This window comes from Culicoides brevitarsis, chromosome 2, assembly GCF_036172545.1.
Source record: "Culicoides brevitarsis isolate CSIRO-B50_1 chromosome 2, AGI_CSIRO_Cbre_v1, whole genome shotgun sequence".
Lineage (NCBI taxonomy): Eukaryota > Metazoa > Arthropoda > Insecta > Diptera > Ceratopogonidae > Culicoides > Culicoides brevitarsis.
Genome location: NC_087086.1, coordinates 781859 through 800409, shown reverse-complemented (window position 1 = coordinate 800409; position 18551 = coordinate 781859). Strand labels below are relative to the sequence as shown.

Genomic DNA, 18551 nt, shown 5'->3' with positions numbered 1-18551 from the left:
TTAATATTTAAACCTTAAATTGAATTTTATTTCGTCATTATTAGATTAAATGCACACATAAAAAATTCGTTGTGCCGCATTACAATTTACAATTTTCGGTTGAATTTTACGTGAAGTCATTCGAGTGTTGAATTCGCGTTTTATCTTTTTGCGTATGCTACCCACAAATCAAACCCCATTATTTTCATTTTGTTCGTTCCAAATATGCGAATTTAATATTTTTATTTATTTTCAGGTAGCGTGGATAAAATCCGATTCGAAAGCAATTTTGGCAATTCACACACACATGGTAGCGCTAAACCCGCGACTTTCGGTTACGCATAACGGGCACAACACATGGAAACTGCACATTTCGCACGTGCAATTAGATGACTCGGGCAGTTACATGTGTCAAGTTAACACGGATCCAATGAGTTCAATTGTAAGTTTCTGAATTAATTTTCTCTTTCGTATCAATTACCTGCGAAAAAAAAGTCAATTAAATTTTAAATGTTTGATCGTGTGTCCTGTTGATATTTTTCCGTATCTCTCACATGATGAACATACAAAAAAAAAAGTTTTCGATTTTATTTCCGTTCAGATTGTTTCACGCATCGAATAAATTTTCTTTGTTCCGATGTTCATATCAAGGTTGACAATTGCAAATGGAGAGACATGTCTTTCCGTTCTTTTTTCAGTTGTTGTTGTTGTTTTTGTATTTTATGTATGTTGGCGAGTGTGAGACAGACCAAAGCATTTATCTATTCACTTGGTCTGAAAGAAGAATGTCTGTCGTGTTTATATTCAAGTGTTCAAGTGTTGTGTGTTCAACTTTTCCAATTAATTCGTTCCTCATTCGTTCGAGAAAGGAGATAGACGGAACGTTTTGTTATTATTAGAAAATGGTGTCGAGCATTGTTGTTCAATTTAGAACAGGACACAACGAGAATTTTCAACTTTAACGTGTGATGAGCTTTATTTAGGACAAAAAAGTTTGAATTTCATTCGAAGGTCGAAAAATTATTCAAGATTTAAAAAAAAAAAATTTTTATATTTTTTTTTATTTTTATTATTTTTTTTTATTTTTTTTTTTTTTGAATAATTTTTATTTTTTTTTTTATAAATTTTATTTATTTTTTAAAATTTTATTTTTATGAAGGTAAATATTTTTTTTAATTTTTATTTTCATATTTTTTTTATATTTTTAAATATTTATTGAATTTTTTTTTTATTTTTTTAATTTTTAAAAATATTTTTTATTTATTTTTTTTTATAAATCTAAAGCATTGAGACACCCTATTGAGTAAAGATTTTTTTCGAGATTTTCCATTTTAAAAATGTCACATAAAATAGAGAAAGAGAAAAAATGGAAAACAAATGTTGAGGTACTTGACGTTGGTTTCATTTGCAAACCACACGTTTATCTTGTTTCAATATCTTCTTCAACGTTTTTTTTTCAAGGGTTTTTACCTTCAATGTTCGTTATTTATGAATTTTTTATTTGACCAAAAAATAAATATTTTTGTATCATTTCTGTCTTGTTGACAAATGAACAGCTAACACAATAATCATCTTAACGTTCATAAATTTTTAAGCAACTTGCTTCTTTATTAAAGCAAAAGACACATAAAAAAATATTTTTGTGAAAATTTAAGCCAAAATCACAGACAAAATGTTATTTAACTAACACACACACTGATTTATCTTCCTTTTTGCACACGCAGTCGGGCTATGTAAACGTTGTCGTACCACCTGATATCTTAAATCAAGCTGACACAGATAGCAGTATGATAGAGGGCGAAACCAACGAAGGAGGAAGTGTATCATTGTTGTGTCAAGCAACTGGTGTGCCCGAGCCAACGGTGCAATGGCGACGTGAAGGAGGAAAAGATATCGTTTTGCGGGGCGAAGGACGAGAAAAAACACGTAAGAATTTATTGTTTTAACTCCGAAAATTTGCAAAAAATATTTTTTTTATTTTTAGTTCACAAACACGTTGATGGCGAACGCCTTACGTTGACACAAGTTCAAAGATCTGACATGGGAGGATATTTATGTATTGCTTCGAATGGAGTTCCGCCATCTGTTAGCAAGCGATATGATGTCAATGTGAATTGTAAGTCCCTTTAAAAAACAAATAATTATTATTTTGTTAAATTGATGTTCTGCGCTCTTTAAATCCGTCGTACTTTAAATTATCTTGAAAAAAAAATCGAAGAGAAAAGATCAGAAACTAACAAGGTTAATCCATTTTTAATTGGCTATTTGTGAAATAAACAACCAAGCAACAAGCGAAAGCCATATTATCGCTGCTTTTTCTATCTTCGTTCTTCTAAATAAAAAAAAGACACGAAAAAAGAGATAATCAATTCTCCTCCCGTGTTCCTTCTTTCCTATTATAAGAAAAGAAAGGAAAATAGAGACAATAAGAAACGTGTCTCAACAATATAGAAGATTGCTCGACAAGTACTCCGAGAATTAAAAGATACCTAAAGGCGCTATTATACAGACAACTTGTAATTGTGGCGTTAAAGCAACTGTAGGCGGGAAAAATTAAAGTTATTGTAGGTGAAAAGGAAGATTATACTGTGATTAGTAATTTATAATGTGCTTATGTAATTTAAAAGATTTTTTTTTGTGAAGCGAAATTCAATGATTTTCAAGATTTTTGTTTATTTTCCTCTCACATCATTAATCTCGTCCGAAAGTTATATATTTATTATATTCCATTTTAATTGCTGACCAAACAATTTTACTAAAAATATGCTCACAAGTCAACAAGAAACCATTTATCATAAACATAAAAACATAATCGGAGCGTAATTAAACAAATAAATAAACAAAAGTGATGATAAATGATGACTTGAGAGAAAATTTACGAAAATTCCTCACCTTTTGTCAATGTTTTTCCTTTTTACAGTTTCGCCATCGGTAAAAGCCCCAAACGTTTTAGTTGGATCTCCCGTCGAAGCGAATGTCTTGTTACAATGTATGGTAGAAGCGTTTCCCAAACCATTGAACGGATGGTACAAAAACGAAGGTAATTTTGCTGATAAAACACTTTCCACAGATTTTCTTATCTTAAAAACTTTTTTTAGGACAAAAAATTTATCATACCGAAAAATACACAATGACAGAATCCCAAATTAATGCGTATACGTGGCAAATGAATTTAACGATTAATAATTTGCAAAAATCAGATTTCGGTTCGTATGTTTGCTCAAGCGTTAATGCCTTGGGCAAGTCAGATGCGCGAGTACGATTACAAGGTAAATTTTATCTTTATCTCTTATCGATTAATTTCGGTAAACTTTTATGTATTTAGAGTTGAGATTACCTCCGAAGGCAACAACAACGCCGACGCCTCATGTTCATACAACTCCCAAACCACGCAGAAAGCAACACAACAACAAGGCAGGGCACGAAACAGGCAAAAGCGCTTCGAAATCAGATTCGGGCTTGATCAATGTCATACAGGAGAACGAACTTGTGTCGGGGATTTCATCGGAAGGTAAGTGTGAAACTCGAATTTTTCATGATTTTCAACTAAAAAAATTTTTTTTTTCAGTTTTGACACAAATTCCTTCCGCCAAAAGCTCTAACGGCAATATGGAAAAGGGAAGAAACTCGCAAATGCCTGCGTCAGTTCCCTCAAGTAAAACACAACAAACGTGGATAAGTCAAAATAGTTCATCAAGAAATATCGTACACAGCATTTTATATGTTGTTGTGTTCACAGAGCTGTTTCTTTTGTTTCGGACAACACTGAGTTCGTAAGTAATTTAGATAAAATTGAGTAAAAAAACATCCCATACCACACATTCCTTAAGTATAATAATCAAAATAAAATAATTATTGAACGTTTTTATAAATAGTCGAGATATTTTATACATGAGAGCTTAAAATGTTTAATTTACGAATGATTTTTTTTTCTAAAAATGAGAAAAATGTATTGTAAAAATTATTATAGCTTTAACATATAGAATTCTCGTTTTTATTATTTTATCCAACATACCTGTTAGTCAAGACATAAAAAAAATGTTATCGGCATATCGTGTTTAAAATATCGTTATCGTTGAATAAATATTTAGAGAAAAAAAAAAAGTATATCAGAGTAAACAGAAAGACAGACAAGAGATTGTTGTTACATTAAAAAATAATTGTAAATTCTAAGAAATCATTAGAGATTTTGTATAAAATATAATAATTAGGTAAAGGCGTATAATCCCCCGCAGTTTATCCCAAAAGAGAGTTATTAATAAATATTTATTCGGTAAAATCAAATAATAATCGCGCGACAAACCGCATAAATTATGCATGTTTCTTAATTGTTAAACACACTCGAGGAAATGAAATTTATTTATCACAGTGAGGAGAGTTGGAAAATTTAAAATTAATAAATGCAGATAATTGATAGGTGTGTTTGACAAAACGTTCGATGATTGAATATGTGTGTGTCTCATGATGAGTTCGGTGCACTCGGAACACGCATTCCAAAATCTGAGGGTGAGAATTTTTGTTATTGAAGCAATGCAAAAATATGGTTCACAGAAATTTTAACAAAATAATTTTTTTTTACGAAAATTAAGGCTGCTCCAATTTTTTTTCAAACTTTTTGTCCCAAAAACTTTTTTTAAAAAAAAAATTTTTTTTGAAATACTTTTTCATACAAAATGACAAATATTGAATGAATTTTTTAATATTTTCGTTATTTTCAATGTTTGATACAATTTCTTATTTAAAATTGATTTCAGAGCAATTTAACTATAAAATTGAAAAACAATTTTTCATAAAAATTTTGAAATTTTTTTATAAGTTCAAAAGTTTTCAAAAAAATATTTTTAGAGAGGAAAATTCTTGTAAAAATATAAGTTTAAGTACAAAAGTTTATAAAAAATCAAAATTTTTAATTTATGTTTTTTTGAAAATTCCTGAATTTTGTTCCATTATTTCCAAAAAAATTTGGAGCGGCTTTAATTGAAAAAATTAAAATTTTAAAATCCAAAATCAGTTAAAATTTGATCCTCATGAAAAATTCTTACCCCAAAACTATTATTATTGATAACACATAAAATATTCATCATTATAAATGCATATTTAAATAGAATACCTATCGCAGCGTCACACATGTTCCATAGAGAGCAAGCGAAACAAACAAACACTTGTATGACATTTTCGAATATAAATGTGGGTGACAAGTTTCTCTGTGTCGACGTATTATTTGTGCACAATAACAACAACAAGAACAATGCTTATAATGACGCTGCGATGCAACATTCTCGTTTGTATTGTAAATAATTTCTACGTCAAATGCGTGCAAGTACAAGAGATATCAAAAATAGTATAATATAATATAATAAATAGAATTAGTGCCATTTCATGTGAAATTAATTCGGAGCAAGACGACATGATGTGAAAGAAATATTTGTCAGAGACGAAGACAAAAACTACAAGATAAGGATTGTATTAGCAGCAACACTTGTACATATAGCGAAAATTTGAATAAGTAATAAGGGAAATATGAATGTGAATAATCATAGATGAAATATAATTAGAAAATAATGAAATTTACGAGAAAATGAGATATGATGAGATTATTCACACCCGCACACACACATGAATCTAAGTAACTATAAGCAAGCGAAAGTAATAGATGTCTTCCGTATTTTATATGCGTGAATTTTGTAAAAAAAAATCATTCCATTCCATCAGGCAAAAATCTCTTTAGTTAGCAACATTCAAACCGCAAGAACAGAAGTCAACTTTAAATTAAAATAATGATAAATGAGAAATGCCCAGAAGCATTCATTAGTCCTCAAATGTCTTTTCATTCCATACTTTTTCTTTCTCTTCCTCTTTTTCAAATAACACATATACTTTCCAACTTTTATGAGTTGTTGTGTCATCATCATCATACAGAAACTGCATAAAATGAGATAAATGCAACTTTTTTTTCCTAACAAAGTTATAGTATTCACTCCAACTCTGAAGCTCGAGGAGAAGTATCGTCACTAATGAATTTAATTATGCATTCCATTACATTGCAAATTATCCTGTACTCGTTCTGTAAACATTTATCTGTACATTTATCATGATAAAAAATAATAATAATAAAAAATATCTCCATAGAAATTCAACATTAAGATTTTTTGTGCAATAAAACGACCGTAATGTTGTGGTTTTAATTTCTGGTTTAATTTTTTTTTTGTGAAATTATCATCATCATCGTCATCAAAAACACTTACAACATTAAAAAGTCGAAGGAAAGTAAAGTAAGTGTACACTTGGGCTGTATAAAAGCTTTTTTTAGAGTTGTAAGAGGAATGAAGTTTAATAGAGAACCTTGAATTAAAGAAAAAATATATATATTATAATATGTATAATGAAAATATAAAATAATTTAGATTAAAATAAACATTATTATTGATTGATAATGATAATAAAATAATAAAGTGGTTAATATAATGAAAATATAAATGATAATGATTAAACATTATAAATATAATAATAAATAAATAACAAAAAAATAATTAAAAAAGAGTAATAAATACATGACAATAATAATAATATATAAAAGTATATATAAATATATGAAAAACACACATATAATAAATAAATTATTATTAAAAAATCAATTATTACACGAAAATTGTTTTATTTATTCATTCAGTCGTTGTACTATCGTATCATCATTTAATCGCAAAATAAAGAGGATAAACTTAACTTTTTATTAATTAATTATTAATTAATAGTATTATATCGAACAAAAAAGAATGGTAAGTACAATTCGATTCCATCCCTTATTTTTATTTACATTTAATATTTTAATTATATTTTTTTTGTTCAATATTAAAGTCGCATAAAATACTTTTTTTTTGTATTAAAATTTTTCGGTTCTCGAAAGTAATTACAAAGTTAATAAAATATAAATTGAAAAGGTCTGTTACTCTTTGCTCAGATGTTTATCCGGCTTACTCATAGGAGTTTATTATTAAAATAAAAATGGTTATAACCAGTTAGAGTAACGCGAAAGGGAGTAAACGCTGGCAATAAATAATTTAATCGAATTATTATTGTTTTCACACATTTGTACGTTTTCAATTTTTTTTCTGCTGTGTCGATTAAAAAACTTTTATTTTTATTCATATTTTTTTTTGTGTGTACTTGACAAAAAAAAAATTAAATGCGGGAGTTAAGCACAATCTGTTTCCATAATATTTTTTTCGTTTTTTGCGGATTAATAGAAAATGCGCTTTTGTGTCCTTTTAACTCGTAAGTTATTAAAAGTTATGCTTTAAAAAGTTTATCGAGCTCCAATCAAACTCAAACTCAATTTCACCAAAATGTTAAAGAGAGTTTTGAGCGAAAATAAAATTTTATTAAAATATCGTAGACAAGTCGATATGCCTATATTCCGTTGTTGTTGTTGCTGTGACACATTTGCAAGTAAGTGTTAATCGATGCGAAATTCATGTTTTGCTCATGTTTGATACCATTTGTGTTAAATCCGACACACTGAATGTACATTTTCGGAAAAACTTTTTGATCTAGCAGAAAAACTTTATTTACTGCTTTTAGCTTGAATAAATAATTTATTAACATATGTGTGAGTAATGCAATCTGACATCACAGAGGTAGCATGAAAATAAATCAATTGGATTTGAAAATCATTTTATTTTATTTAAAGCTTTTGTTAATAAATATTTTTCCGTTGTCATAAAAATATCTCGTAGCCACACAAAAAAGCAGTCAATTCAATATAAATATGATAATCACAACAATCATGGGGCTTTTTTAAATAACAATTCATCTCTGATTTATAACTCGTGAGTTTTTTTTTACAATTTTTATATTGAATTTGCCCTACAAAATTTGTTTCTGATTTAAAAATAAAAAGTTTTAATATAAAAATGATTTCAGAAGTTAAAAACTTCAAAAATACTTTTTTGATATTTTTTTAAATATCTTTTTTAATATTTTTTTAGGTAAATATTTTATTAAAAATATTTTTCATTAAATATTTTTTTTTTATATTTAAAAAAAAAAAATTTTTCTATTTATTTTTTTATAATTTTTTTTAAATATTTTTTTAATAATTTTTTTTAAATATTTTTTTAATTTTTTTTTTTAAATATTTTTTTTAATATTTTTTTTAAATATTTTTTTAAATATTTTCTTTTCTGTTGGGCAGCATTATTTACAATCACACACATTTAAATGTCAATTTCGTTCATTATTATTATATTTTCCAATAATTATGCGTGTTTCATAGCGGGAGAGCGAAAAGCGTCGAATATACTTATTCTGTTTCACTGAATTTTATGGGGTTCAAAAGAATTTTGTTGTAATGGAATGAAAGTGTTCACGTTTGACGATCCCTGTTTCATTCAGTTCAGCGCCCATTCTCATGCGGCCTGTTTATTCACGATATAAATGCAAAGCACAGCACATAATTCATCCGTAAATATTTTGAAAATGTTAAATGTCAATAAAATTTTACAATAATTTTCCGAAGAATGCTTAAATTTTATGTGAAAATTCGTTCTACTTTTTATATTTATATTTTTTAAATATTTTTACATTGACAATTATTTTTTTTTTCTTATTTTTACATGTAAGTAAGGATAAAATAACATCAAGCAATAAACCATGGAGACAATCGTTGGAGATTTTTCCACAAATTTTCGGGCGTACAAGATGACAACAAGTAACTTTTCTGAGAGAGCATGCGGAAATTTGTTTCAAATACATTTAATACGGATTCTGGCATGAATCCTTCTTTTGCTTCATTTCGTTTTTCGATGCATTTTTCACATTCGGGATCATCTTCAGTATGTTGAGACATAAAATTATCATCATTTGCATAAGATATCGTTAAACAACGTTCACAATTAATCAAAATATTTCGTTGAAGGAAACACAAAGCATCATCAAACCCAGATTGACACATTTTCATCATCACATCCTGTTCAGGCGCGAAAAACATTCCCCGAAATCTGCTGAAATTCTTCTTCGAGATCTCAATACTTGTGTTTGTCCAATTCAAATGAAACATTTTCCAACTATCATCCCGCGGGCAAATATCACTTTCGCCGCAAAAGGGACTCACAGTTACCGTATGCTCGTCAAGTGTCGGCAAATTATCCGAAAATCCGCTATCCATATATCGAACGCCATAAAATCGCGGAGGCAAAACTCCCGAAATCATGGGAATGAAACATGCACAAAGCAGCGCGTTTATCAGTTCGTCTCGCGAATTGTACTGCGAAACAATCACGTTTTTGCCGTCATAAACACGTGTAAGGGAGATGTGAAGCTTTCCCGTGCATCGTTCGTGCGCATCTTCCGGAAGGAATTTTTGCAAGCCTTCTTTGATGCACTTTTGAAGGTCAAACAATGGATTGAACAAACCAAAAGTGTAGGGATTTGCTCCGTTGACAAGATGAAAATATGCGGATGTGAGTTCAGCTATCGACAAATCACAAAGTAGACAAACAGCAGTCAAGGCTCCGGCAGAAGCTCCCGTTATTTTGCCACGCAACAAATGAGGGGCATGTGTTCTGAAACAAACTGCAGCTCCAACATGATAAACTCCGAGAAATCCGCATCCAGCAAACGATAAATTCATTTTTTTTACTTTTTTTTTAAAGATTTTTTTTACACAAAATTTTTTTAATTCTTAAATTTCTCTTTTTTTTATGTTAAGTACTTGTTAACACTTTGACATCGTTCGACCGATTGCGTCAAATTACGGAACAGATGATTTCTTATCAAAGCTAGACGTCTACTGATTTTCAAAAAATGACTCTATTTTAAGTAACAAAACATTTCACATACACATTCAATTTCGTCATAGTTGTTTTTGAATTACTTATAGACTTGTTTTATGTATATATTACACATACAAAGACAAAATACAGGGTCTTTTAAAAAAAATTGTATAAACGAAAGAATGTTTAAATTTTAAAAATTTACTTTTTTTCTCAATTTTGTAATATTGAACCGTTTTTTAATATCCTGTGAGAGACAAACAATCCTTGTCGTCATCACACAACAACACGAAAAGAAAAAGGCAAAAGAGTAAATTAAAAACCGCACAAAAGAACAGCCTTTCATGAAAAATATACAAAAAAAAAAATGTCTTTTGTTTGAATCAGATAAATTCGATCTCTTTTCAGGTATTTTTCTGACAAACACACGATTCGCCGCTATTGGTGATTATTCAACTGAACTCTGCTGCCTTTATTCTAACGAAATTCAAAATTAGTTTTTACCCTTTCTTTTGTCTGTCATATTGTAGCTGCGGCGGAGTAAACCAATTTAGTTAATTTACTTTCGAGTCTCTTTGACTGACATCAACCTTTGTCGCATTTTTCTCCATGTCTCGACAATCACGTTGATTCGTCTCGATCGTCGTGAAAATGCAATTTTCAATCTAAATCCTCACATTAATTTGGCATCCAGGGTGATTTATTGAAAGAGAAGTCGAAATATTATGAAAGACATTAAAAAAAAGTCTCGTAAAAGCATTTTCCGTAATGCAATATCGAGACAAAAGCAACAAAAAAAAAGAAGTACATTGTTGTATTAATGTAATTGAACACAAAAAAATAACCGATATTTTATTTTTTCGAGAGTAATCTTGCTGAAATTCTCCAACTGGCACGACATATTTAAAGCCAAACAACTCTCTTTCTCGTTTTCGTGTCTTTTTGTGTGTGCCAGAAAATATACTTTGGATGTTGTAATAATAAGCTCTCGAAACGAGTGTCAGGGATGTGAGACACATACACAAACGTTCCTGTGACAGTCAACGAAGTGCATTCCATCTCTGCGGTCATAACAATGCAATGCCGTTAGCAATGTATCGCCACTTGACATATAAATCTAATCCTTTTTTCCATACAAGCCAGAGAGACACTTTTCTATTGATACTCTCGACGTTGTTGTTATCCCTTTTTATAGTGTCTCTCGCAATTCTCTTGTTTGTTGTTGTTGTTGTTTTGATACTGCTGCATTTCATGTTTTACTGTTTTACAGATTTCCGAGTGTTTCAGTGACACGAATGGCAAACGGAGTGCATGGAAAAGCGATATTTTGATATTTTATAAAGAGAAAGTCTATGAGAATGGAATTTTTTGTCTCTTACCTCAAGAAAAGTTTCAAAGTTCAATTTTCGATTATGATGAATCATTAACACGATGAACTTACGTGTTCCAAAAAATTATCATCTTGTGTACAAAGCTGTTTAAAGTTTGATGACATTTTTTCTGAAGTTCATTAAACGTTTTGTTCCAATTACACATCATTGTTTACAAAACTGCTTCCAACTTATATTCGTAATGACTGAGGAATTTCATCAAAAAAACGCATTTTAAATTTTGTATAAAAAAGATGTAAGTACTGAAAAAGATATCAGAAAAAAAGTGAATCGTAAAAAGAAAACAGTAAAAAATTAAAGAAAAAAATTTAGTGAAATAAAAAAAAATGAAAAAACTCACATTTTTCGTAACTGTCGCAGTAACTTTCATTGGCGTTGATTCAGCAAATTCTCTAATCGATCTCGGAATCCATTTGTTTGGCAATAAAAAGGTCAATGAAGATGTAGCTAAAAAGGTTTTCACATTTGGTACTGACGAATCCTTCACATCCTTTTTCCATGACTTCGCAGAGGGTTTTGGCGACGTAATTTTTGATAATCTTGAATATATATTAAAGTGCAATTTGTATACTTTTGACGAAATAATTTCGGGAGCTCGTTTTTATATAGATCTACTTAAGGATGTACATGCAGAATCTGATGCAATAGCTGTAGAATGTCAAGAACAATGTCACGGAAATGCAAAGGAATGGATTGCCTGTCTCAAAAAAAGTAAAAAGGATAAAAAGATGATAAAATGGAAGCAATTGAAAGAAAAACTTCAAAATCAGATAAGTAATTTAAAAACCGAGTGTCAAAGTAAAAAATAAGGATATATGATGAACATTTTTTATTTGTATTACTTTTCAATATTATGTAACCCCAAATATTATTATAATTAATAAAAAATGTATTTTACTGAATATGTATTAAAAATATTTTTATCCTTTAGAAAAATTCAAAACGAGATTTATTTAAAAATTAAGGAAGTTTTGATGGAAATCAACTTTAGAATGAATATTTATTAAATTTTAGCTTTGAAACCCATCAAAAGTTGGTTGAAAATTGACTTGAGAAAAAAAGTACGATTTTTGCTCCTCATATGATAAAATCGTACTTTTTTTTATTTCATCAAAAATCGATCAGATATCAATGAAAATCAACTTTAGAATGAATATTTATTAACTTTTAGCTTTGAAACCCATCAAAAGTTGGTTGAAAAGTGACTTGAGAAAAAAAGTACGATTTTTGCTCCTCATATGATAAAATCGTACTTTTTTTTATTTCATCAAAAATCGATCAGATAGCAATGGAAATCGACTTTAGAATGAATATTTATTAACTTTTAGCTTTGAAACCCATCAAAAGTTGGTTGAAAATTGACTTGAGAAAAAAAGTACGATTTTTGCTCCTCATATGATAAAATCGTACTTTTTTTTATTTCATCAAAAATCGATCAGATATCAATGAAAATCAACTTTAGAATGAATATTTATTAACTTTTAGCTTTGAAACCCATCAAAAGTTGGTTGAAAAGTGACTTGAGAAAAAAAGTACGATTTTTGCTCCTCATATGATAAAATCGTACTTTTTTTTATTTCATCAAAAATCGATCAGATATCAATGAAAATCAACTTTAGAATGAATATTTATTAACTTTTAGCTTTGAAACCCATCAAAAGTTGGTTGAAAAGTGACTTGAGAAAAAAAGTACAATATTTGCTCCTCATATGATAAAATCGTACTTTTTTTTATTTCATCAAAAATCGATCAGATATCAATGAAAATCAACTTTAGAATGAATATTTATTAACTTTTAGCTTTGAAACCCATCAAAAGTTGGTTGAAAAGTGACTTGAGAAAAAAAGTACGATTTTTGCTCCTCATATGATAAAATCGTTTTTTTTTTATTTCATCAAAAATCGATCAGATATCAATGAAAATCAACTTTAGAATGAATAATTATTCAATTTTAGCTTTGAAACCCATCAAAAATTGGTTGAAAAGTGACTTGAGAAAAAAACAACGATTTTTGCTCCTCATATGAAAAAATCGTTTTTTTTTTATTTTTTCAAAAATCGATCAGATAGCAATGGAAATCGACTTTAGAATGAATATTTATTAAATTTTAGCTTTGAAACCCATCAAAAGTTGGTTGAAAATTGACCTGAGAAAAAAAGTACGATTTTTGCTCCTCATATGATAAAATCGTACTTTTTTTTATTTCATCAAAAATCGATCAGATATCAATGAAAATCAACTTTAGAATGAATATTTATTAAATTTTAGCTTTGAAACCCATCAAAAGTTGGTTGAAAATTGACTTGAGAAAAAAAGTACGATTTTTGCTCCTCATATGATAAAATCGTACTTTTTTTTATTTCATCAAAAATCGATCAGATAGCAATGGAAATCGACTTTAGAATGAATATTTATTAACTTTTAGCTTTGAAACCCATCAAAAGTTGGTTGAAAAGTGACTTGAGAAAAAAAGTACGATTTTTGCTCCTCATATGATAAAATCGTACTTTTTTTTTATTTCATCAAAAATCGATCAGATATCAATGAAAATCAACTTTAGAATGAATATTTATTAACTTTTAGCTTTGAAACCCATCAAAAGTTGGTTGAAAAGTGACTTGAGAAAAAAAGTACGATTTTTGCTCCTCATATGATAAAATCGTACTTTTTTTTATTTCATCAAAAATCGATCAGATATCAATGAAAATCAACTTTAGAATGAATATTTATTAACTTTTAGCTTTGAAACCCATCAAAAGTTGGTTGAAAAGTGACTTGAGAAAAAAAGTACGATTTTTGCTCCTCATATGATAAAATCGTACTTTTTTTTATTTCATCAAAAATCGATCAGATAGCAATGGAAATCAACTTTAGAATGAATATTTATTAAATTTTAGCTTTGAAACCCATCAAAAGTTGGTTGAAAATTGACTTGAGAAAAAAAGTAGGATTTTTGCTCCTCATATGATAAAATCGTTTTTTTTTTTATTTCATCAAAAATCGATCAGATATCAATGAAAATCAACTTTAGAATGAATAATTATTCAATTTTAGCTTTGAAACCCATCAAAAATTGGTTGAAAAGTGACTTGAGAAAAAAACAACGATTTTTGCTCCTCATATGAAAAAATCGTTTTTTTTTATTTTTTCAAAAATCGATCAGATAGCAATGGAAATCGACTTTAGAATGAATATTTATTAAATTTTAGCTTTGAAACCCATCAAAAGTTGGTTGAAAATTGACTTGAGAAAAAAAGTACGATTTTTGCTCCTCATATGATAAAATCGTACTTTTTTTTATTTCATCAAAAATCGATCAGATATCAATGAAAATCAACTTTAGAATGAATATTTATTAAATTTTAGCTTTGAAACCCATCAAAAGTTGGTTGAAAATTGACTTGAGAAAAAAAGTACGATTTTTGAGAAAAAAGATAAAATCTCATATGATAAAATCGTACTTTTTTTTATTTCATCAAAAATCGATCAGATAGCAATGGAAATCGACTTTAGAATGAATATTTATTAACTTTTAGCTTTGAAACCCATCAAAAGTTGGTTGAAAATTGACTTGAGAAAAAAAGTACGATTTTTGCTCCTCATATGATAAAATCGTACTTTTTTTTATTTCATCAAAAATCGATCAGATATCAATGAAAATCAACTTTAGAAATATTTATTAAATTTTAGCTTTGAAACCCATCAAAAGTTGGTTGAAAATTGACTTGAGAAAAAAAGTACGATTTTTGCTCCTCATATGATAAAATCGTACTTTTTTTTATTTCATCAAAAATCGATCAGATATCAATGAAAATCAACTTTAGAATGAATATTTATTAACTTTTAGCTTTGAAACCCATCAAAAGTTGGTTGAAAAGTGACTTGAGAAAAAAAGTACGATTTTTGCTCCTCATATGATAAAATCGTACTTTTTTTATTTGATCAAAAATCGATCAGATATCAATGAAAATCAACTTTAGAATGAATAATTATTCAATTTTAGCTTTGAAACCCAACAAAAATGGGTTGAAACTTGATGTGAGAAAAAAACAACGATTTTTGCTCCTCATATGATAAAATCGTACTTTTTTTTATTTCAAGTACGATTTTTGCTCCTCATATGAAAAAAATCGATCGATTTTTGCTCCTTTAGAATGAATATTTATTAAAGCTTTGAAACCCATCAAAAGTTTTTTTTTATTTTTGCTCAAAAATCGATTTTTTTTAGATAAAAATCAATGAAAAATCAACTTTAGAATGAATATTTATTAAATTTTAGCTTTGAAACCCATCAAAAGTTGGTTGAAAAGTGACTTGAGAAAAAAAGTACGATTTTTGCTCCTCATATGATAAAATCGTACTTTTTTTATTTCATCAAAAATCGATCAGATATCAATGAAAATCAACTTTAGAATGAATATTTATTAACTTTTAGCTTTGAAACCCATCAAAAGTTGGTTGAAAATTGACTTGAGAAAAAAAGTACGATTTTTGCTCCTCATATGATAAAATCGTACTTTTTTTTATTTCATCAAAAATCGATCAGATATCAATGAAAATCAACTTTAGAATGAATATTTATTAAATTTTAGCTTTGAAACCCATCAAAAATTGGTTGAAAATTGACTTGAGAAAAAAAGTACGATTTTTGCTCCTCATATGATAAAATCGTACTTTTTTTTTTTATTTCATCAAAAATCGATCAGATATCAATGAAAATCAACTTTAGAATGAATATTTATTAAATTTTAGCTTTGAAACCCATCAAAAGTTGGTTGAAAATTGACTTGAGAAAAAAAGTACGATTTTTGCTCCTCATATGATAAAATCGTACTTTTTTTTATTTCATCAAAAATCGATCAGATATCAATGAAAATCAACTTTAGAATGAATATTTATTAAATTTTAGCTTTGAAACCCATCAAAAGTTGGTTGAAAATTGACTTGAGAAAAAAAGTACGATTTTTGCTCCTCATATGATAAAATCGTACTTTTTTTTATTTCATCAAAAATCGATCAGATATCAATGAAAATCAACTTTAGAATGAATATTTATTAAATTTTAGCTTTGAAACCCATCAAAAGTTGGTTGAAAATTGACTTGAGAAAAAAAGTACGATTTTTGCTCCTCATCGTACTTTTTTTTATTTCATCAAAAATCGATCAGATAGCAATGGAAATCAACTTTAGAATGAATATTTATTAAATTTTAGCTTTGAAACCCATCAAAAGTTGGTTGAAAATTGACTTGAGAAAAAAAGTACGATTTTTGCTCCTCATATGATAAAATCGTACTTTTTTTTATTTCATCAAAAATCGATCAGATAGCAATGGAAATCGACTTTAGAATGAATATTTATTAAATTTTAGCTTTGAAACCCATCAAAAGTTGGTTGAAAATTGACTTGAGAAAAAAAGTACGATTTTTGCTCCTCATATGATAAAATCGTACTTTTTTTTATTTCATCAAAAATCGATCAGATAGCAATGGAAATCAACTTTAGAATGAATATTTATTAAATTTTAGCTTTGAAACCCATCAAAAGTTGGTTGAAAATTGACTTGAGAAAAAAAGTACGATTTTTGCTCCTCATATGATAAAATCGTACTTTTTTTTATTTCATCAAAAATCGATCAGATATCAATGAAAATCAACTTTAGAATGAATAATTATTCAATTTTAGCTTTGAAACCCAACAAAAATGGGTTGTTGCAACGATTTTTGCTCCTCATCTATCAGATATCAATGAAAATCAACTTTAGAATGAATATTTATTAAATTTTAGCTTTGAAACCCATCAAAAGTTGGTTGAAAATTGACTTGAGAAAAAAAGTACGATTTTTGCTCCTCATATGATAAAATCGTACTTTTTTTTATTTCATCAAAAATCGATCAGATATCAATGAAAATCAACTTTAGAATGAATATTTATTAAATTTTAGCTTTGAAACCCATCAAAAGTTGGTTGAAAATTGACTTGAGAAAAAAAGTACGATTTTTGCTCCTCATATGATAAAATCGTACTTTTTTTTTATTTCATCAAAAATCGATCAGATATCAATGGAAATCAACTTTAGAATGAATATTTATTAAATTTTAGCTTTGAAACCCATCAAAAGTTGGTTGAAAATTGACTTGAGAAAAAAAGTACGATTTTTGCTCCTCATATGATAAAATCGTACTTTTTTTTATTTCATCAAAAATCGATCAGATATCAATGAAAATCAACTTTAGAATGAATATTTATTAAATTTTAGCTTTGAAACCCATCAAAAGTTGGTTGAAAATTGACTTGAGAAAAAAAGTACGATTTTTGCTCCTCATATGATAAAATCGTTTTTTTTTTATTTGATCAAAAATCGATCAGATATCAATGAAAATCAACTTTAGAATGAATATTTATTAAATTTTAGCTTTGAAACCCATCAAAAGTTGGTTGAAAATTGACTTGAGAAAAAAAGTACGATTTTTGCTCCTCATATGATAAAATCGTACTTTTTTTTATTTCATCAAAAATCGATCAGATATCAATGAAAATCAACTTTAGAATGAATATTTATTAAATTTTAGCTTTGAAACCCATCAAAAGTTGGTTGAAAATTGACTTGAGAAAAAAAGTACGATTTTTGCTCCTCATATGATAAAATCGTACTTTTTTTTATTTCATCAAAAATCGATCAGATATCAATGAAAATCAACTTTAGAATGAATATTTATTAAATTTTAGCTTTGAAACCCATCAAAAGTTGGTTGAAAATTGACTTGAGAAAAAAAGTACGATTTTTGCTCCTCATATGATAAAATCGTACTTTTTTTTATTTCATCAAAAAAAGATCAGATAGCAATGGAAATCAACTTTAGAATGAATATTTATTAAATTTTAGCTTTGAAACCCATCAAAAGTTGGTTGAAAATTGACTTGAGAAAAAAAGTACGATTTTTGCTCCTCATATGATAAAATCGTACTTTTTTTTATTTCATCAAAAATCGATCAGATATGAATGAAAATCAACTTTAGAATGAATATTTATTAAATTTTAGCTTTGAAACCCATCAAAAGTTGGTTGAAAATTGACTTGAGAAAAAAAGTACGATTTTTGCTCCTCATATGATAAAATCGTACTTTTTTTTATTTCATCAAAAATCGATCAGATATCGATGGAAATCAACTTTAGAATGCATATTTATTAAATTTTAGCGTTGAAACCCATCAAAAGTTGGTTGAAAATTGACTTGAGAAAAAAAGTACGATTTTTGCTCCTCATATGATAAAATCGTACTTTTTTTTTTATTTCATCAAAAATCGATCAGATAGCAATGGAAATCAACTTTAGAATGAATATTTATTAAATTTTAGCTTTGAAACCCATCAAAAGTTGGTTGAAAATTGACTTGAGAAAAAAAGTACGA

At 27.9% G+C, this 18551-nt stretch overlaps 2 protein-coding genes across 2 annotated transcripts in view; one reads left to right on the top strand and one right to left on the bottom strand.

The window, feature by feature from the left end:
* LOC134831900 (lachesin) overlaps nt 1-3791 on the top strand; it is a 36578-nt gene extending 32787 nt beyond the window's left edge. The window contains exons 5-11 of the mRNA XM_063845736.1: nt 236-421; nt 1704-1905; nt 1964-2095; nt 2900-3019; nt 3078-3248; nt 3305-3490; nt 3548-3791. Coding sequence (XP_063701806.1) covers nt 236-421; nt 1704-1905; nt 1964-2095; nt 2900-3019; nt 3078-3248; nt 3305-3490; nt 3548-3756 — 1206 coding nt within the window. The 3' untranslated portion in view covers nt 3757-3791. The remainder of the gene's footprint in view (nt 1-235; nt 422-1703; nt 1906-1963; nt 2096-2899; nt 3020-3077; nt 3249-3304; nt 3491-3547) is intronic.
* Nucleotides 3792-8517: 4726 nt separating this feature from the next.
* On the bottom strand, nt 8518-9750 carry LOC134830628 (1-acylglycerol-3-phosphate O-acyltransferase Pnpla3-like). The gene has a single exon (XM_063844173.1). The coding sequence runs from the start codon at nt 9605-9607 to the stop codon at nt 8615-8617; it is 993 nt and encodes a 330-aa protein (XP_063700243.1). The 5' UTR covers nt 9608-9750; the 3' UTR covers nt 8518-8614.
* Between the last annotated feature and the right edge of the window lie 8801 nt (nt 9751-18551).